The 15745-nt window shown below is 40.9% G+C and overlaps 1 protein-coding gene across 1 annotated transcript in view; it reads right to left on the bottom strand.

Annotated features, from left to right (window-relative positions):
- The window catches only part of dock3 (dedicator of cytokinesis 3), a 964109-nt gene that overhangs the window by 510840 nt on the left and 437524 nt on the right, over positions 1-15745 (bottom strand). The window contains exon 9 of the mRNA XM_059944552.1: positions 12951-13105. Within this exon, the coding sequence (XP_059800535.1) occupies positions 12951-13105 (155 nt within the window). The remainder of the gene's footprint in view (positions 1-12950; positions 13106-15745) is intronic.

Genomic DNA, 15745 nt, shown 5'->3' with positions numbered 1-15745 from the left:
GGTGTAAGTGGTGCAACCATTGTGGGAGAAGACCTGTGTTAGAGTGGTCTGGCTTTGGCTCAACAGGCTTAGTTGGGAATAGATTTGGGCAACCACAGGTGGAGTTCAAAGTAAGTTTCTAGTGAACTTTAATTTTCTGTTAGTACAGAGCTAGTGTGCTGAGAATAGATCCGGAAGCATTGGCATGTTATTTGTGTGAGATGTGGGGAGTCTGGGAGACCTTCAGTCTCTCTGATAACTACATCTGTATTAAGTGCATTGAGCTGCAATTCCCTAGAGACCTTATTAAGGAACTGGAGCTGCAACTCGACGACCTTCGGCTCATATGGGAAAATAAGGAAGTGACAGATAGGAACTACTGGGAGGTAGTCACCCCTAGGTTGCAGGATGCAGGTACTTGGATGACCGTCAGGAGTGGGCAAGGGAATAGACAGCAGTGCAGAGTACTGCTATGGCCGTTGCCCTCTTTAAAAGTATACCACTTCAGATACTGTTGGGAGAGGGTATAATCTACCAGGGGAAGCCAAAGCAACTGGTTCTCTGGGATTGATTCTGGCTCTGTGGCTGATAAGGGAAGTGGGGAAATAAGGATTTCCATAATTAGAAGAACAGAAAGCAGTATCTGTGGAGGTGAAAGAGACACCAAGATGGCATGTTGTCTCCCAGGTGCCAGGGTCAAGAAGCCTCAGATCAGGTCTACGGCATTCTAAAGGGGGAAAGTGTGCAACCAGAAGTTTTGGTATATTTTAGTACCAATGACATAGGTAAGAAAAGGGAGGAGGTCCTGAAGAGAGAATATAGGGAGTTAGGTAGATAGCTGAAAAACAGGACTACAGGGTAGTGATCTCTGGATTGCTGACTGTGCGAGTAAGAATAGGATGATTTGGCAGATGAATGCGTTTAAGATGGTAGTGAATATTAGTAATTCAGGTTGAGGCATTTAATTTTGTGGTGTTCATCGCACCTGGAAATTAGCTTGCAGACGTTTCATCACCAGTTGAGGTGAATTCCTCAGTGCGCAGTGGTTGGTGTTTCTCTCTGGGACTGCTCCTGTTTATACAGCCCCCTTGTTCATTTTCCTCACTTCTGATTGGCTACCCCTTCAGTTGTCCTTTGAATTCTATTGACATGTATTTCTTTGACTCTTAGGGGTTCGAAGATGGTGTCTATTTTGATATGTCTGTTTATAGAGTTATCAAAACAGAACTACGCTTCTAAAAGTTTTCCTGCCTGCTTTGTGTTTGCCTGCACCAGAACCTCCATGATGTACCAGTTAAAATGGTGTCCTTCATGTACCGAGATCAGTGACAGTCGACAGCCAAGGACTGTCTCCTTACTGCCAGTTTGAGTTGAGAGTTTATGTCCCGTCTGGCTGACATAGTTCTTGTTGCAGTGATCCTGTACATTGCTTTTGTTGGTTGTCTTTATTGGTATCTTGGTTCTTGAGACAACATCCCTTAAAGTTGCCATTGGTTTGTGAGCGATTATGATGCCATGAGAGTTGAGCAGTTGAGCTGTCATTTCTGAGATATTCTTAATATAGGACAAGGTCGTGCGTTGCAATGCATGTTGAGTAAGGTCTGTGCAACCTTCCCTCCTTAGTAAGCACCTCCTGATGAAATTCCATGGGTAACCACAGAAGTAAATGTGTGGCTGAAGATTAGATGCAGGGGCAGGGTTCAAATTTCGGGATCATTGAGTTCTCTTCTGAGGAAGGTATGACCTGTACAAAATGGAGAAGCTACACCTGAACCCGAGGGGAATCTATCTTCTGGTGTGCAGGTTTGCTAATGCTGTTGGGGAGGGTTTAAACTAATTTGGCAGGTGATGGGAACTGGAGAGATAGAGCTGAGGATGCAGCATTTGGTATGCAGTACATAATGAGTCTGCTAGCAAGGACAGGCTGATAGGGCAAAATTGCAGTCTGCGAGATGAATTAACATTTAACAGTGGGCCAAAATCATAAAGGGTGATGAATACTGACATGAAGGTCTTTTATTTGATGCACACAGTATATGGAATAAGATAGATGATCTTGTAGTGCAGTTAGAGATTGCCAGATATGATGTTGTGGGCATCTCTGAGTCATGGCTGAAAGAAGATTATAGTTAGGAGCTTGACATGAAAAGATACATATTGTATCAAAAAGACAGACAGGTAGGCAGAGGAGGTGGGGTGGTTTTGGTGTTTAAAAAATGAAATCAAGTGCTTTGAAAGAGGTGACATAGGATCAGAAGAAATAGAATCCTTGTGAGTAGAGTTATGAAACTGCAAGGATAAAAGATCCTGATGGGAGTTATATACAGGCCTCCGAACATTGGCCAGGATGTGGACTGCAAATTACAACAAGAGATAGAAAAGGCATGTAAGAAAGGCAATGTTGTGATAATCATGGAGAACTTCATGACAACACATAAAAAATGCTGGAGGGACTCAACAGTCAGGGCACCATCTACGGAAAGGAATAAACAGTCTAAGTTTTGGGCCAAGATCCTTTATCAAAACTTCAATATGCAAACAGATTGGGAAAATCATGTTGGTGTTGGATCCCAAAAGAGGGAATTTGTGGAATCCCTGCGAGATAGCTTTTTAGAGCAACTTGTGAATGAGACCACTTGGGGAATGGCAGTTCAGGATTGGGTATTATGTAATGACCCACTTATGATTAGGGGGTTTTAAGCTAAATGAGGTATGATAGAATACACCCTGCATTTTGAGAAGGAAAGGCTATAATCAGATGTATTACAGTGGGGTAAAGGGAGTTACAAAGGTATGAGATAGAAACTGGCAAAAGTTGAGTGGAAGAGAAGACTAGTCAGTTGAGAGCTGTGATATGTTGGTGCAACCCTTCATATGATGCTCAATAGAAAAACATTGAGGAGCTGGTACTTCCCATCCCCATACAAGCAATTTTGGCTGATAACAACCTGCAAAGGTACATAAATACTATTGATAACCCATGGGTGAAATTGATTCTTAAAATATGGAAAACCACTATAAAAGAGTATAATCTAGAGGGAGATACTGTAATTCTTAAATGGTGTGCATATGACTCTGATTTTACACCAAATAAATTGGATGCTAGATTTAAGGACTGGACAGCTAAAGGAATAACAGTTCTTTGCAACATAATGAAAGAAGGAACACTGTTCAGTTTTGAAATGATTAAAGAGAAACACTTATTAGAAAAACAAGATTTTTATCGGTATTTACAGATGCGACAATATGTTAATAAGACGCTTAAAAATGTAACCAAAGCAAATACATTCTTGATAGAGCTCTTTAGAAAAGCATATAATTCAGATAATGATAGCAGAATTATTTCAAGCATGTATAAGGGGTTGTCAAATCTTAAAACACATTCGACTTAATACATTAAAACAAAATGGGAGAAAGAAGGAGGGATAATTATATCTGAGGAAGAATGGACAACAATATGGAGAGATCAATGGAAGTATACCAATTCACAGAAATAGAGGGAGTTTGGATGGAAAAACTTGATAAGATATTTTATTACACCCTCTCAGAAATCCCATTATGATAGTAATCTCCCTGTTTGCTGGAGAAATTGTGGAAATCAAAATGCAAATCATTATCATATTTTTTGGGACTGCCCTGTTATCAAAAACTATTGGAGAGGGATACACAATGCCCTACAAGACACCTTTAAATGTGAAATACCCTTGGAGAGTAAGACCGTATATTTTGGAAATATACCTCAAAAATGATTGAAAAGAGATAAATATTTAATGAATATACTGTTGGTGGCTGGTAAAAAGACTCTTACTAGGAAATGGTTATCACAGGAGAGCCCAACTTTAAATACATGGATGGAAATTACAAGGGACATTTACAAAATGGAGAAGATAACAGCTTATGATTAATCATAAGCTGGAACAATTTGATTCATACTGGGAAAAATGGTTTAACTACATAATGTCTCATATGCCTGATTTTATTCTCACAAATCAATGAATCTGTTGTAAAAAAAAGATCACTCCCTACTTGTACATAGTTCTTTCCATTTGCTTGTTTTTTCTTTCCACTCTTTTCTATAAGTGTATACCTCAGATAAATACTTTGTGGAGATTTGTGATATATATGATTATATGATATATATGTACAATGTCTGAAATACATCTTGTGGAAATGTTTGTTTGATGAACTTCAATAAAAAATAAATTACAAAAAAAAGAAAACAGGAAATATTCCTGCTTCCACTCAAAAACAAAAAAAAAGGAAGAGAAGACTAGCAGGGATGACAGTCACCGGGTTCCAGAATGGTTCGTGAGGACTGAAAAATTGCATATGTCACTCCAATCTTTAAGAAGGGAGAAAGGCAGAATAAAGTAAATTATAGACCAGTTAGTCTGACTTCAGTGGTTGGAAAGACGTTGGAGTCTGTCAAAATGAGGTTTTGGGGTACTTGGAAGCACATGGTAAAATAGGCCAAAGTCAGTTTAGTTTTCTAAAGGGGAAATCTTGTCTGACAAATCTTTAAGGGAATAACATGCCAGATAAACAAAAGAGTGGATGTTGTTTATTTGGATTTTCAGAAGGCTTTTGTCAAGGTGCTGCAAATGAGGTTGCTTAACAAGCTATTGTATTATAGGAGAGGTACCAGCATGAACAGAAAATTGGCTAACTGGGCAAAGAATAGGAATAAAGGGGGCCTTTTCCTGTTAGCTTGGTGACTAGCGGTGTGTTGCAGGGATCTGTGTTGGGACCGTTTCTTTTCATGTTATATGTCAATGATTTGGATGAAGGAATTGATGGCATTGTGGCCAAGTTTGAGGATGATACAGAGATAGGTAGAGGGGCAGGCAGTGGTGAAGAAGAAGGGTATCTGCAGAAGGACCTAGACAGATTGGGAGAATAGGCAAAGAAGTGGCAGATGGAATAAAGTGTAGGGAAGTGCATGGTCACTTCGGAAGAAAAAATAAAGGCATGGACTGTTTTCTAATTGGGAGAAAATTCAAAATTCAGAGATGCAAAGGGACTTGGGATTCCCTGCAGGTTATCTTGCAGGTCGAATCAGTGATAAGGAAGGTAAATGCATTGTTAATGTTCACTTTGAGAGAACTGGAACACACAGGCAAAGATGTAATACTGAGGCTTTATAAGGCTTTGGTCAGACTGCACTCAGAATATTGGAAGCAGATTTGGGGCCCATATCTAAGAAAATCTGTGCTGGCATTGGAGAGGATCTACAGAAATGAAAGGGTTAACATATGAGGAGCATTTGATGGCTCTGGGCCTATACGGCCTGGAATTTAGACGAATGAAGGGGGATCTCAGTGCAACCTATCGAATATTGAAAGGCCTAGATAGAATGGATGTGGACATGATGTTTCTGATGCTGGGGGAAGTCTAGTGCTCGATAGCTCAGATTCAGAATTGAGGAACCTCCATTTAGAACAGAGATGAGAAAAAAATTCTTTAACCGAGGGTGATGCATCTGTGGGATTCATTGCCACAAATGTTATTGGGTATATTTAAGAAAGGTTCCTGATTAATCTGGGTGCCAAAGGTTATGGGGAGATAGCAGGAGAATGAAGTTGAGAGGGAGAATAAATCAGCCATGATGGAATGGTGGAGCAGACTTGATGGGCTGAATGGTGTAGTTCTGCTCCTATGTCTTAAGATCTTAAAATGTGGTCCTCTATACTTCCCTCTGCAAATGGATCCTTGAATTTATCATCGCGAGCACACAGTCAGAGTTGGTTGGTAGTAACAGCTCCACTTCAATGACTACGGCTCAAACGGCACTTATAAGTTTGCCATTAGTTGGCAAAATAGCAGATGGTGATGACGAGGTGTACAAAAGTGAGATAGATCAGCTGGTTGGCCAGTGTCGCAAAGCCAAGGAATTGATTGTGGACTTCAGCAAAGGGAAGTCAAGAGAGCATAAACCAATTCTCATTGAGAGTACAGCATGGAAAGGGTGAGAGTTTCTCAGCATCAACATCTCAAAGGATGTATCCTGTGCCCAACATATTGGTGCAATGAAAAAGAAAACAACTCCAGCAGCTATATTTAATTAGGAGTCTGAAGAGCTTTAGTAAGTCATCAAACTATCAAAGACTCTTGCAAATTTCTACAGATGTATGGTGGAGACATTCTGACTGGTTGGATCACTGCCTGGTATGGAGTTTTCAATGTGCAGAATCAAAAAAGGCTTCAGAGGATTATAGATGCAGTCAACTCCATCACGGACACAACCTCCCCACTACTGAAGACATCTTTAAAAGGCAGTGCCTCCAGAAGGCGGCATCCATCATTAAGGACCCTCACCATCTGTACCATGTCCTCTTCTCATTGTTACTATCAGGGAGGAGGTACAGGAGACTGAGGACCCACTTCAATATCTTAGAAACAGCTTCTTCTCATTCACCACTAGATTTCTACGTGATCCATGAACACTAAATGACTCCATCTTCTGCTTCATTTATTTTTTTGTAACTTATAGTACATTTTATGCTTTGCACTGTATTTCTATCACAAAACAAATTTCACATCATTTGTCAGTAATAATTAACTCAATTCTGATTTTATCACAAGCAACAAATATTACTACTAAATTTCTGCTGTCAAGTTTCAGTTCCCAACTGTTTAAGGTATGAGATACACAATACTAATAATGCTCCAGTGGACTACCAAGGAACCAGTTCTCCACATTTTCTATCGGATTGGGATAAAATAGCAGACTACTAAGGTCAGAAATAAGATATCTCTTAACAGTCACTATATTTGGTAGCAATTACATCTCCTTATATAATTAAATCTACATTGGTATGTGGTAGGACTTGGACAATGTAAAATACAGCTTCAAAGTCATCATAGTACATGGAGGCAGGGTCTGCAGCACAACTTGCCCATTCTGACAAGCTAGTCCCATCTGCCTGTGTTTGGCTCATATACCTCTAAACACTTCCTATTTACTGTACGTTCTCATTTTAAACAATGCTATTTCTTTTCTTCATGAAATAAAAGTCTACCAGGCAGAAATACTCCTTGCCCTCCTTTAGATTTCTGAAATCTAGTCTCTCTGCAAGACACTTGAAAAATAAAATGTAAATCCTCCAAATAAAATACACAAAATGCTGGCAGAACTCAGCAGACCAGACAGCATTTTGTGTTTTTTTAAATTTATTTCCAGCATCTGCAGATTCACTCGTGTTACCTTGTTAATCCTCCAAATTCACTGGAAGGTTAATCAGACCAATAGCAGCTCTCTTTCAAGCTAATATCTCCACCATTCAGATCCTAGTAACTCCCAGTTGGCTAACATAGACAGGGCACACCATTCATGTGCTTGGCACCACACTTTCAAAACAATCATTCAAACCAAGCTCTGTCATGGGAGGTTGGCTGGCTGATAAAGAAAAAAAGCTTCATTGAAATACAACATCCCAATAATCCCTGGGAACTTCTGGCTCACAAGTACTCAAAGTAGAGGTGGATCATCTGAGATGGTATTCAGACCTTTATAAACATATATTGGAAGCAGGTAGCAATCCCCTATAAGAGGTGAAAGGAGCCTACCACCTCACAAGTGACCTGCTCCATCTGTGGAAAAGTCTCTAGTTCTCATTGAAACTTTATATGCGAAAAAAACTAGAGGGGAAACAAGTTATCCTCTATCTTTCGGACTCCCAAGAGAAGATGAACATTCATGAAACACAGGTGCCAAGCAAACTTCATCTTAGAAAAGGAAAAATCTAGCCATCTATCCTTGATATTCAATAGAATTAAATGAAAGTAATTCCAGAGACTATTCTTTTTGTATATTTTTTCTTCCCTTCTACTCAATTATATTAGGAGGTAGGATCACTACTGCTCCAATGCCAAATTCACATGTATAATGGATTTCCATAAAAAACACAGCTCATCATTCTCCTTTGTATTATGAATTTCCAACCTTGCCTGAAAGAAAGCTTTCATACACTTAAATAACTATCTCCTGCTAGGACTAACTGTACTGTTCAAGTTGTTTTTATTACCACTTAATGTCTAAACTCACATGACTATCAAACACATAATAGAGAACAAGGTGACACCTGCACAGTCAAAGGAAGCTGCTGTACAGTAAGTAAGTAGGGAACTATGAGTGTAGCCAGGGGAACCTTAACAATGATCAGAAGGTCACATACAGATTTCTCCCAACTCATAACAACTGTAATTGGATTCCTGGGCTCACTAAAATATTTAAAAATCCTGTACAACTGAAATGGCAACACAGCTGTTTAACTACAGAATTAATAACCAGAGACAAGGAACTAAAACTGGAGTTTTGATAAAAGCTTGACTCATGAATATAATTCATCTGTTTCAGAAATGTTCTTTGGGGAAGGAAAAGTGCATCTAAAACCCATATATATGTGACTGTGGACTCAAAGCTTGCCTATTAACTAACCTCTGAAAGAACTAGCAAATCACTCGAAAAGAAAACTAAAAGGATTATGTAGAATTGCCATAGGCTCCATATTCAAATAGTTGCAAGCACAGACAATATGGAGCCATAGAACATGACGGCAAAGGCATAGGGCCCTTCGGCTTATCTAGTCCGCACCAAACTATTATTCTGCCCAGTCCCATCAATTTGCATCAGGACTATAGCCCTCCACACCATGAGCTCATCCAAACTTCTCTTAAATGTTGAAATCAAACCCACACAAGCTCCATTTCTGCTGGCAGCTCACTACGCATTCTCACCACCCTCTAAGTGAAGTCACCTCTTCAAAGCTCATTGTAAATTTATCATCAGTGTACTTATATTTCACCATTACCCTGAGATCAATATTTTTGCGGGCATTTGCAGTATTAGATTTTCCTGTGGCTGGCAAATCTATACCTTTCCATTTAAAAGTAGTGCACAGAACGTCCTCTGGGAGTGGGACATCAATGCCAATTACTAGGAAGGACTTTGTTGTGCTACCCCTTTCTGAACTGGCCAGATCCTGAAGGTGCAGGCTGCCAAATAGCCTTGGGGAATTGATGAGAGAAATAATATTTTAAAAAAACAACTTTATCTCATTCTCACAAATGTACGTGTTCCAGATGCAACTTTCATTGTTGAGCCAATTCCTAGCTTCACAAAACAGATTCCTTCCATTGTGTTTTCAACACAAATAGCTCTAAGTAAGCTGGACCTGGACAAGATCAGACTTCTCAAAGCTGGGGTGTTGTCAAGTCTCAACAACAGTGAATTTCACTATGATCTGTAATCTCATAGTCTGACACATTCTCCTTTCTGCTGGCTACTCTTAAACTATCAATGTGCCCAAATGATGTACGTGACTAGGAATGGTTGGGGAAGCAGCCGGATTGCAGGATAGGAGAAATCCTCTCCCAGGCTAATGTCCCCAGCATCAGTTATACTTATGCAGTGACATGACGCTTCTGAAACAGACATTCTGTTCTGAGCTCTTTCACAGGAAGAGATTACCAGCCAGAAAAAGGAAACGATTAATGGATATGTTTAAAGCCCACTTGAAAATTTGCACTGACCCTTGAGAAACCTGGCTTAAGACCACTCAAAGTGGAGAAGAGGCATTTAGAATTATATTGAAAATCACAAGGCAAGCACTGGGATCACAGAACGCTGTAAGGAGTGGACTGCCTCACAGACTACCTGTCTGACTGCTCCACCAGGCACTTACTGCTGCTTCTGTGGAAACTGCTACAGTTCTAACATGGCTAGCCAGAACACAATAAATAAGAGTGGAAGCAATCATCCTTTCTCAAAAGGAAATGCCAAAGGAGAGGTGATGTGCATTACTTCTTCCATTACTGTTGACAAAGGGTCAGATCACTAAGTAAAATCTTACATTATAACACCATAGCAGCTGTAGAATAAAATCATCAGATATTCATGATGTCTTCACAACTTGCTAATTTACAGAACTAAAATTCCTGATTGCAAATCTCTCTTTCATAAGCCCTACATAAATTACCAACCTGAGGTCATGAAAAAATCTGGTCTTTTGTGAATAAATGACCAGTTGGCCCTCCTTATCCGCAGATTCCGCATGCGCGGGTTCAACCAACCGCAGATCAGAAAAACTCATAAGTTCTCTCTCTAGCACTTGTTGTTTGAGCATTACAGACTTTTTTTTCTTATTATTCCCTAAACAATACAATATAACAACTATTTACATAGCATTTACATTGTATTAGGTATTATAAGTAATCTAGAGATGATTTAAAGTACAGGCAGTCTTTAAGTTGGATTTGTACACGTCGGAACAGATACATCTGGTATTATTTAGCATCAGTTAGTCAAACATTTGTCTTAGTATATATTTTACCTTTCTATGCATATAAAGCACTTTAGAAACATATGTATTTCAATAACTAAACCACTACATTGTGCGTTGCTTAGTAATAATTGTAGCTTTCATTGGGGAAGGGCCTTTCACATGCTTCATTATTCTCACTTTATCCTTTAAAATTATTCTAATCGTTGACTGACTGTAGCCTAACACTTTTCCAATGGCCGATGGAAAATCTTTCTGATCGCTTTATTATTTCCACTTTATTTTCAATCGTGATTGTTTTCCGTCAATGGAACAGAAGCACTGTGGATTCAGCAGCAGGTGTGGGCGGCGGGTCCTGAGCTCCACTGGGTCCTAAAGTCCACCGCACTGAGACATGCTAAATAAGGGACTTGAGCATCCATGTTTTTTGGTATCAGTCAGTTCCAAATTCCAGTAAAATAGGCTTTTGTTTAAAAGTAGGAGATGAACTCTTCACAATTCAGCATGAATTACTGTGCCTATTTTATTTGAATCCTACACTTACTCAGTAACTAGAAATCACTTTGAGTGTTATCATTCCAATCAAAGTGTAGATTGAGAACTTTAAACGGGGTTTCTCACTGTAAACACGAGGAAATCTACAGATGCTGGAAATTCAAGCAACACACACAAAATGCTGGTGGAATGCAGCAGGCGAGGCAGCATCTGTAGGAAGAAGCAAAGTCGACGTTTTGGGCTGAGACCCTTCATCAGGACTAACTGAAATAAAAGATAGTAAGAGATTTGAAAGTAGGAGGGGGAGGGGAAATCCAAAATGATAGGAGAAGACTGGAGGGGGTGGGGTGAAGCCAAGGGCTTGAAAGGTGATGGGCAAAAGGGATACAGAACTGGAGAAGGGAAAGGATCATGGGACGGGAGGCCTAGGGAGAAAGAACAGGGGAGGGGAGCACCAGAGGGAGATGGAGAACAGGCAAAGTGTGATGAGCAGAGAGAGAGAGAAAAAAGGGGGGGGAAATAAATAAATGAGGGATGGGGTAAGAAGGGGAGGAGGGGCATTAACAGTAGTTAGAGAAGTCAATGTTCATGCCATCAGGTTGGAGGCTACCCAAATGGTATACAAGATGCTGTTCCTCCAACCTGAGTGTGGTTTCATCTTGACAGTAGAGGAGGCCATGGATAGACATATCAGAATGGGAATGGGATGTGGAATTAAAATGTGTGGCCACTGGGAGATCCTGCTTTCTCTGGCGGACAGAGTGTAGGTGTTCAGTGGAACAGTCTCCCAGTCTGCGTCGGGTCTCACCAATATATAAAAGGCCACACCCGGAGCACCAGACGCAGTACATCACACCAGCTGACTCACAGGTGAAGTGTCGCCTCACTTGGAAGGACTGTCTGGGGCCCTGAATGGTGGTGAGAGAGGAAGTGTAAGGTGTAGCACTTGTTCTGCTCACAAGGATAAGTGCCAGGAGGGAGATGGGGGGTACGAATGGACAAGGGAGTAATGTAGGGAGCGAACCCTGTGGAAAGCGGGGGGGGGGGGGAGAGAAAGATGTGTTTAGTAGTGGGATCCAGTTGGAGGTGGCGGAAGTTATGGAGAATTATACGTTGGACCCAGAGGCTGGTGGGGTGGTAGGTGAGGACAAGGGGAATCCTTTCCCGAGTGGGGTGAGGACAGATGTGCAGGAAATGGGAGAGATGTGTTTGAAAGCAGAGTTAATAGTGGAGGAAGGGAAGCCCCTTTGTTTAAAAAAGGAAGACATCTCCTTCATCCTGCAATGAAAAGCCTCATCGTGAGAGCAGATGCGGCGGAGACAGAGGAATTGCAAGAAGGGGATGGTATTTTTGCAAGAGACAGGGTGGGAAGAGGAATAGTTCAGGTAGCTGTGGTTCACACTCAGGTTGGAGGAACAACACCTTATATACCATTTGGGTAGCCTCCAACCTGAAGGCATGAACACTGACTTCTCTAACTTCCGTTAATGCCCCTCCTCCCCTTCTTACCCCATCCCTGATTTATTTATTCCCCCCCTTTTTTCCTCTCTCTCTGCCCATCACTCTTTGCCTGTTCTCCATCTCCCTCTGGTGCTCCCCTCCCCCGTTCTTTCTCCCTAGGCCTCCCGTCCCATGATCCTTTCCCTTCTCCAGCTCTGTATCCCTTTTGCCAATCACTTCCCAGCTCTTGGCTTCACCCCACCCTCTCTGGTCTTCTCCTATCATTTCGGATTTCCCCCTCCCCCTCCTACTTTCAAACCTCTTACTATCTTTTCTTTCAGTTAGTACTGACGAAGGGTCTCAGCCTGAAATGTCGACTTTGCTTCTTCTTATACATGCTGCCTGGCCTGCTGCGTTCCACCAGCATTTTGTGTGTGTTGCTTTCTTACTGTAAATTAGCTAGGATTTTGACCTCTGCATTGCGTAAACATAGAAACATAAAAATCTACAGCACAATACACTCCCTTCGGCCCACAATGAGTGAATGTGGATTTCTGGCAAATTGCAATATTTCCCTTTTCCAGGAAGACTTTCTAATATTGTCCTCTTTATGCACTCAGAACAGATTTAGATAGTATGTGTTGCTAGATACCTTGAGGTAAAAAATTGTTTTACATAAATCAAAACCAGCAAATTCCACAGAGATGAAGTGTTTTATTGAAATGCCCATATTTGTCATATTTCCTTGGGTCCTACCTGATCTGTTTGCTCTCTCGGGTGTCATAAAGAGAGAAGAAGATGTCAGTATCTTCTCCAATGGTATGGTAAGTAAAACTCTTCATGTTCAGGAAGAGATGGTGGGGAACAGGGATCCGGCATGTGTCGCTGTGACGATGCTTGATGGTGTCCGTCTGCTGTGGAATACAGGAAAATGAAACAGGTTTCTCAGCAATGCCATGGAAAGAGATTAACTATTTCTAACTGCTACATGAGGAATTTAGATGTGTACTCAAAGAAAACAAAATGTAGGTCTACAAAGGAAGAGCAGAGGAGTGGTATTAATAGAATAGACTGCACTTTCACAGAGCTGGCTTCATGGGCTAAACACAAGCATTATTTTGTCATTTTCAAAGATCTCCCAGTGCCAGATTTATTTTCTTTATCTCAAATGTAACAAATTATTTTTCACATGGCTCATCTGCTGGCACTTCAAATAATGAGTTACACTATAATTTACTATATGCTGCCTAGGATCTTATGGTGCTTGGCTTTTAACAATCAACAGCAAATCAGTGCAATACTCATACATCAATAAATGTCTTGAAAAATCAGTAATCATCCACTAACTCAAGTTTTCTTCCCCATATTTATTAATTAATAAGTCAATATTTATAACATATACCCGTGGCTATCACGTTGTAGGCATCATTCCAGTTTTACTTTCTCTGCAGCTAGACTGTATTTAAATGAGTTTTCTTAAAGTATTATTGGAAGGAATTAGTATTTATTTTATTGAATTGAGTACCAGTCAAGCAGCTGATTAGTCCATAGCAATTTGTATTGAACTTCCTGTTGTTGAGGCTAATTATTCAAGCAAGTGGAAGATATTCCAACATACTCCTGACTTGATGTGCCTTGTACCTTTTGCCTCCACTGATGCTGTTTGACTTACTGAATTCTTCCAGTGTTCTGTCCTTTTGTTTTAAATTACAGAATCCATGGTCTTGATACTCATGACTTGTCCATGTAGACAAGTCCATGGTTGATAGACTTTAATGTGTCAGTATATTCAGTCTCTGACATGTTGTTGCCGTCACAGTATCTATGTTAATTTTCTGGTCAATGGTCACCAGCAGTTGATGTGGGCTCAGTAAATGTCATGCAAGTATTTGTCAAAAATAGGTGCTTATATATTCTCTTTTGTTGGAGCTAGTCATTGACTGACATTATTGTGAATGTTACCTTCAGTATAAGCTCATGCCAATGAACACTGTAATTTTCAGAGTTCTGACTTGGTGAAGATGAGATCATATGATGAAGCAGCTGATGATGATTGTCCCAGCAAAACTCTTGTGTTTATGATTGGCTGCACCACTATGAAGTCTCTGAGGTATTCCTACCCGGAGGTAGTTTAAATTTTCTCTTCAATGGGAGTTCAGCGAGATCATCTCTCACTGGTCCCCCTCTGTGGTCTCTGCTGCTCTCTGACTCTTCAACCATGTGCTCACCTAGTCTCGGTACTACGGCAATGTGTCCTTCCTTCCCCTCCCCTTCCTTTTCAATCCTGAGGAAGGGCCTCCATCAGCCTTGAACATTTACTGTATATTCCTTTCCACAGCTGCTGCCTGACCTGCTGAGTTCCTCCAGCATTGTGTGTGTGTGTTGCAAAAATTTAAGGAAGCGTGCAAACCCCACTGATTATCATAACTTAGCGAATAAAATATGGTCACAAACTTGGCTGATCTATCTATAGTTGGGATATTTCTGTACTCAAGGAGTCAGCTCTCATAACACTAATCTTGGGTTTTCTGTTCTCATGAGCTTTTAGACCATCTATGTGAGACAAAACAGTCAATTGACATCTTTTACAAACCTACTGATTCCCATGGTTATTTGGACTGTACTTCCCACCCGATCTCCTATAAAAATGCTATTTCCTTTTCTCACTTTCTTCACCTCTGCCACATTTGTTTTCCAAATGCCCTCCTTATTTAAATAATAGTTTCCTTCCCTCTACTATTGACGCTTCACCACATACTGTATCCTCCATTTCCCGTACATCCTTGTTCACCCTACCTTCCCATCAACGTAATATTGATAGAGTCCCTCTTATCCTCATCAGCCTCCACTCCAACATATTATTCCCTGCAACTTCTGCCATCTCCAAAGGGATCCTACCACTAAACATATCTTTACCTCCCCCCTCTCTGTTTCAACAGATATCACTCCCTCCACAATTCCCTCTAGGCACAAATTCCTGCAAGCAGCCTAAGTGCTAAACCTGCCCATTCTTCACCTCCATTCAGGATCACAAAAAGCCATAACAGATGAGGCAACACTTCACTTGCATATCTGCTGGGGGCATCCACTGTATCCAGCGCTCCCGATGCAGCCTCCTCTACACTGGTAAGACCTGTCGTAAATTGGGGGACCGCTTTGTTGAGCAGCTCTATATCATCTGCCACTAGCCAGATTTCCTGGTGGCCAAACACTTTAATTCCAATTCCCATATAGAATGGGTCACGAGCTGATGTGTGACTCCATTTTGCTGATTAAAGCTTCCATTGTTCACCAATTAAAGCAACGGGGGAGATTGAAACACCAAGGCAAATGAAGAAGTTTGGAGATCATTTGGGTGCTTCAGGACTCTGTTGGAGAGGATTTCAGGAAACAGAGGCAGCGTGCACAGACCTCGTGGTGGGCAGGCTGTGGGACGGGGCACAAGCCGATGATTGACACCATTTTGCCAATTAAAGCTTCCATTGTGCACCGATTAAATCAACAACAGACATTAAACAAGGTGCATGTGGAGAGTGAACACTGGTTCCCTG

The sequence above is a fragment of the Hypanus sabinus genome, chromosome 19 (assembly GCF_030144855.1).
Source record: "Hypanus sabinus isolate sHypSab1 chromosome 19, sHypSab1.hap1, whole genome shotgun sequence".
NCBI classification, from domain to species: Eukaryota; Metazoa; Chordata; class Chondrichthyes; order Myliobatiformes; family Dasyatidae; genus Hypanus; species Hypanus sabinus.
Note: the sequence above shows the minus strand (reverse complement) of the source record. Positions and strands in the feature narration are given on the sequence as shown.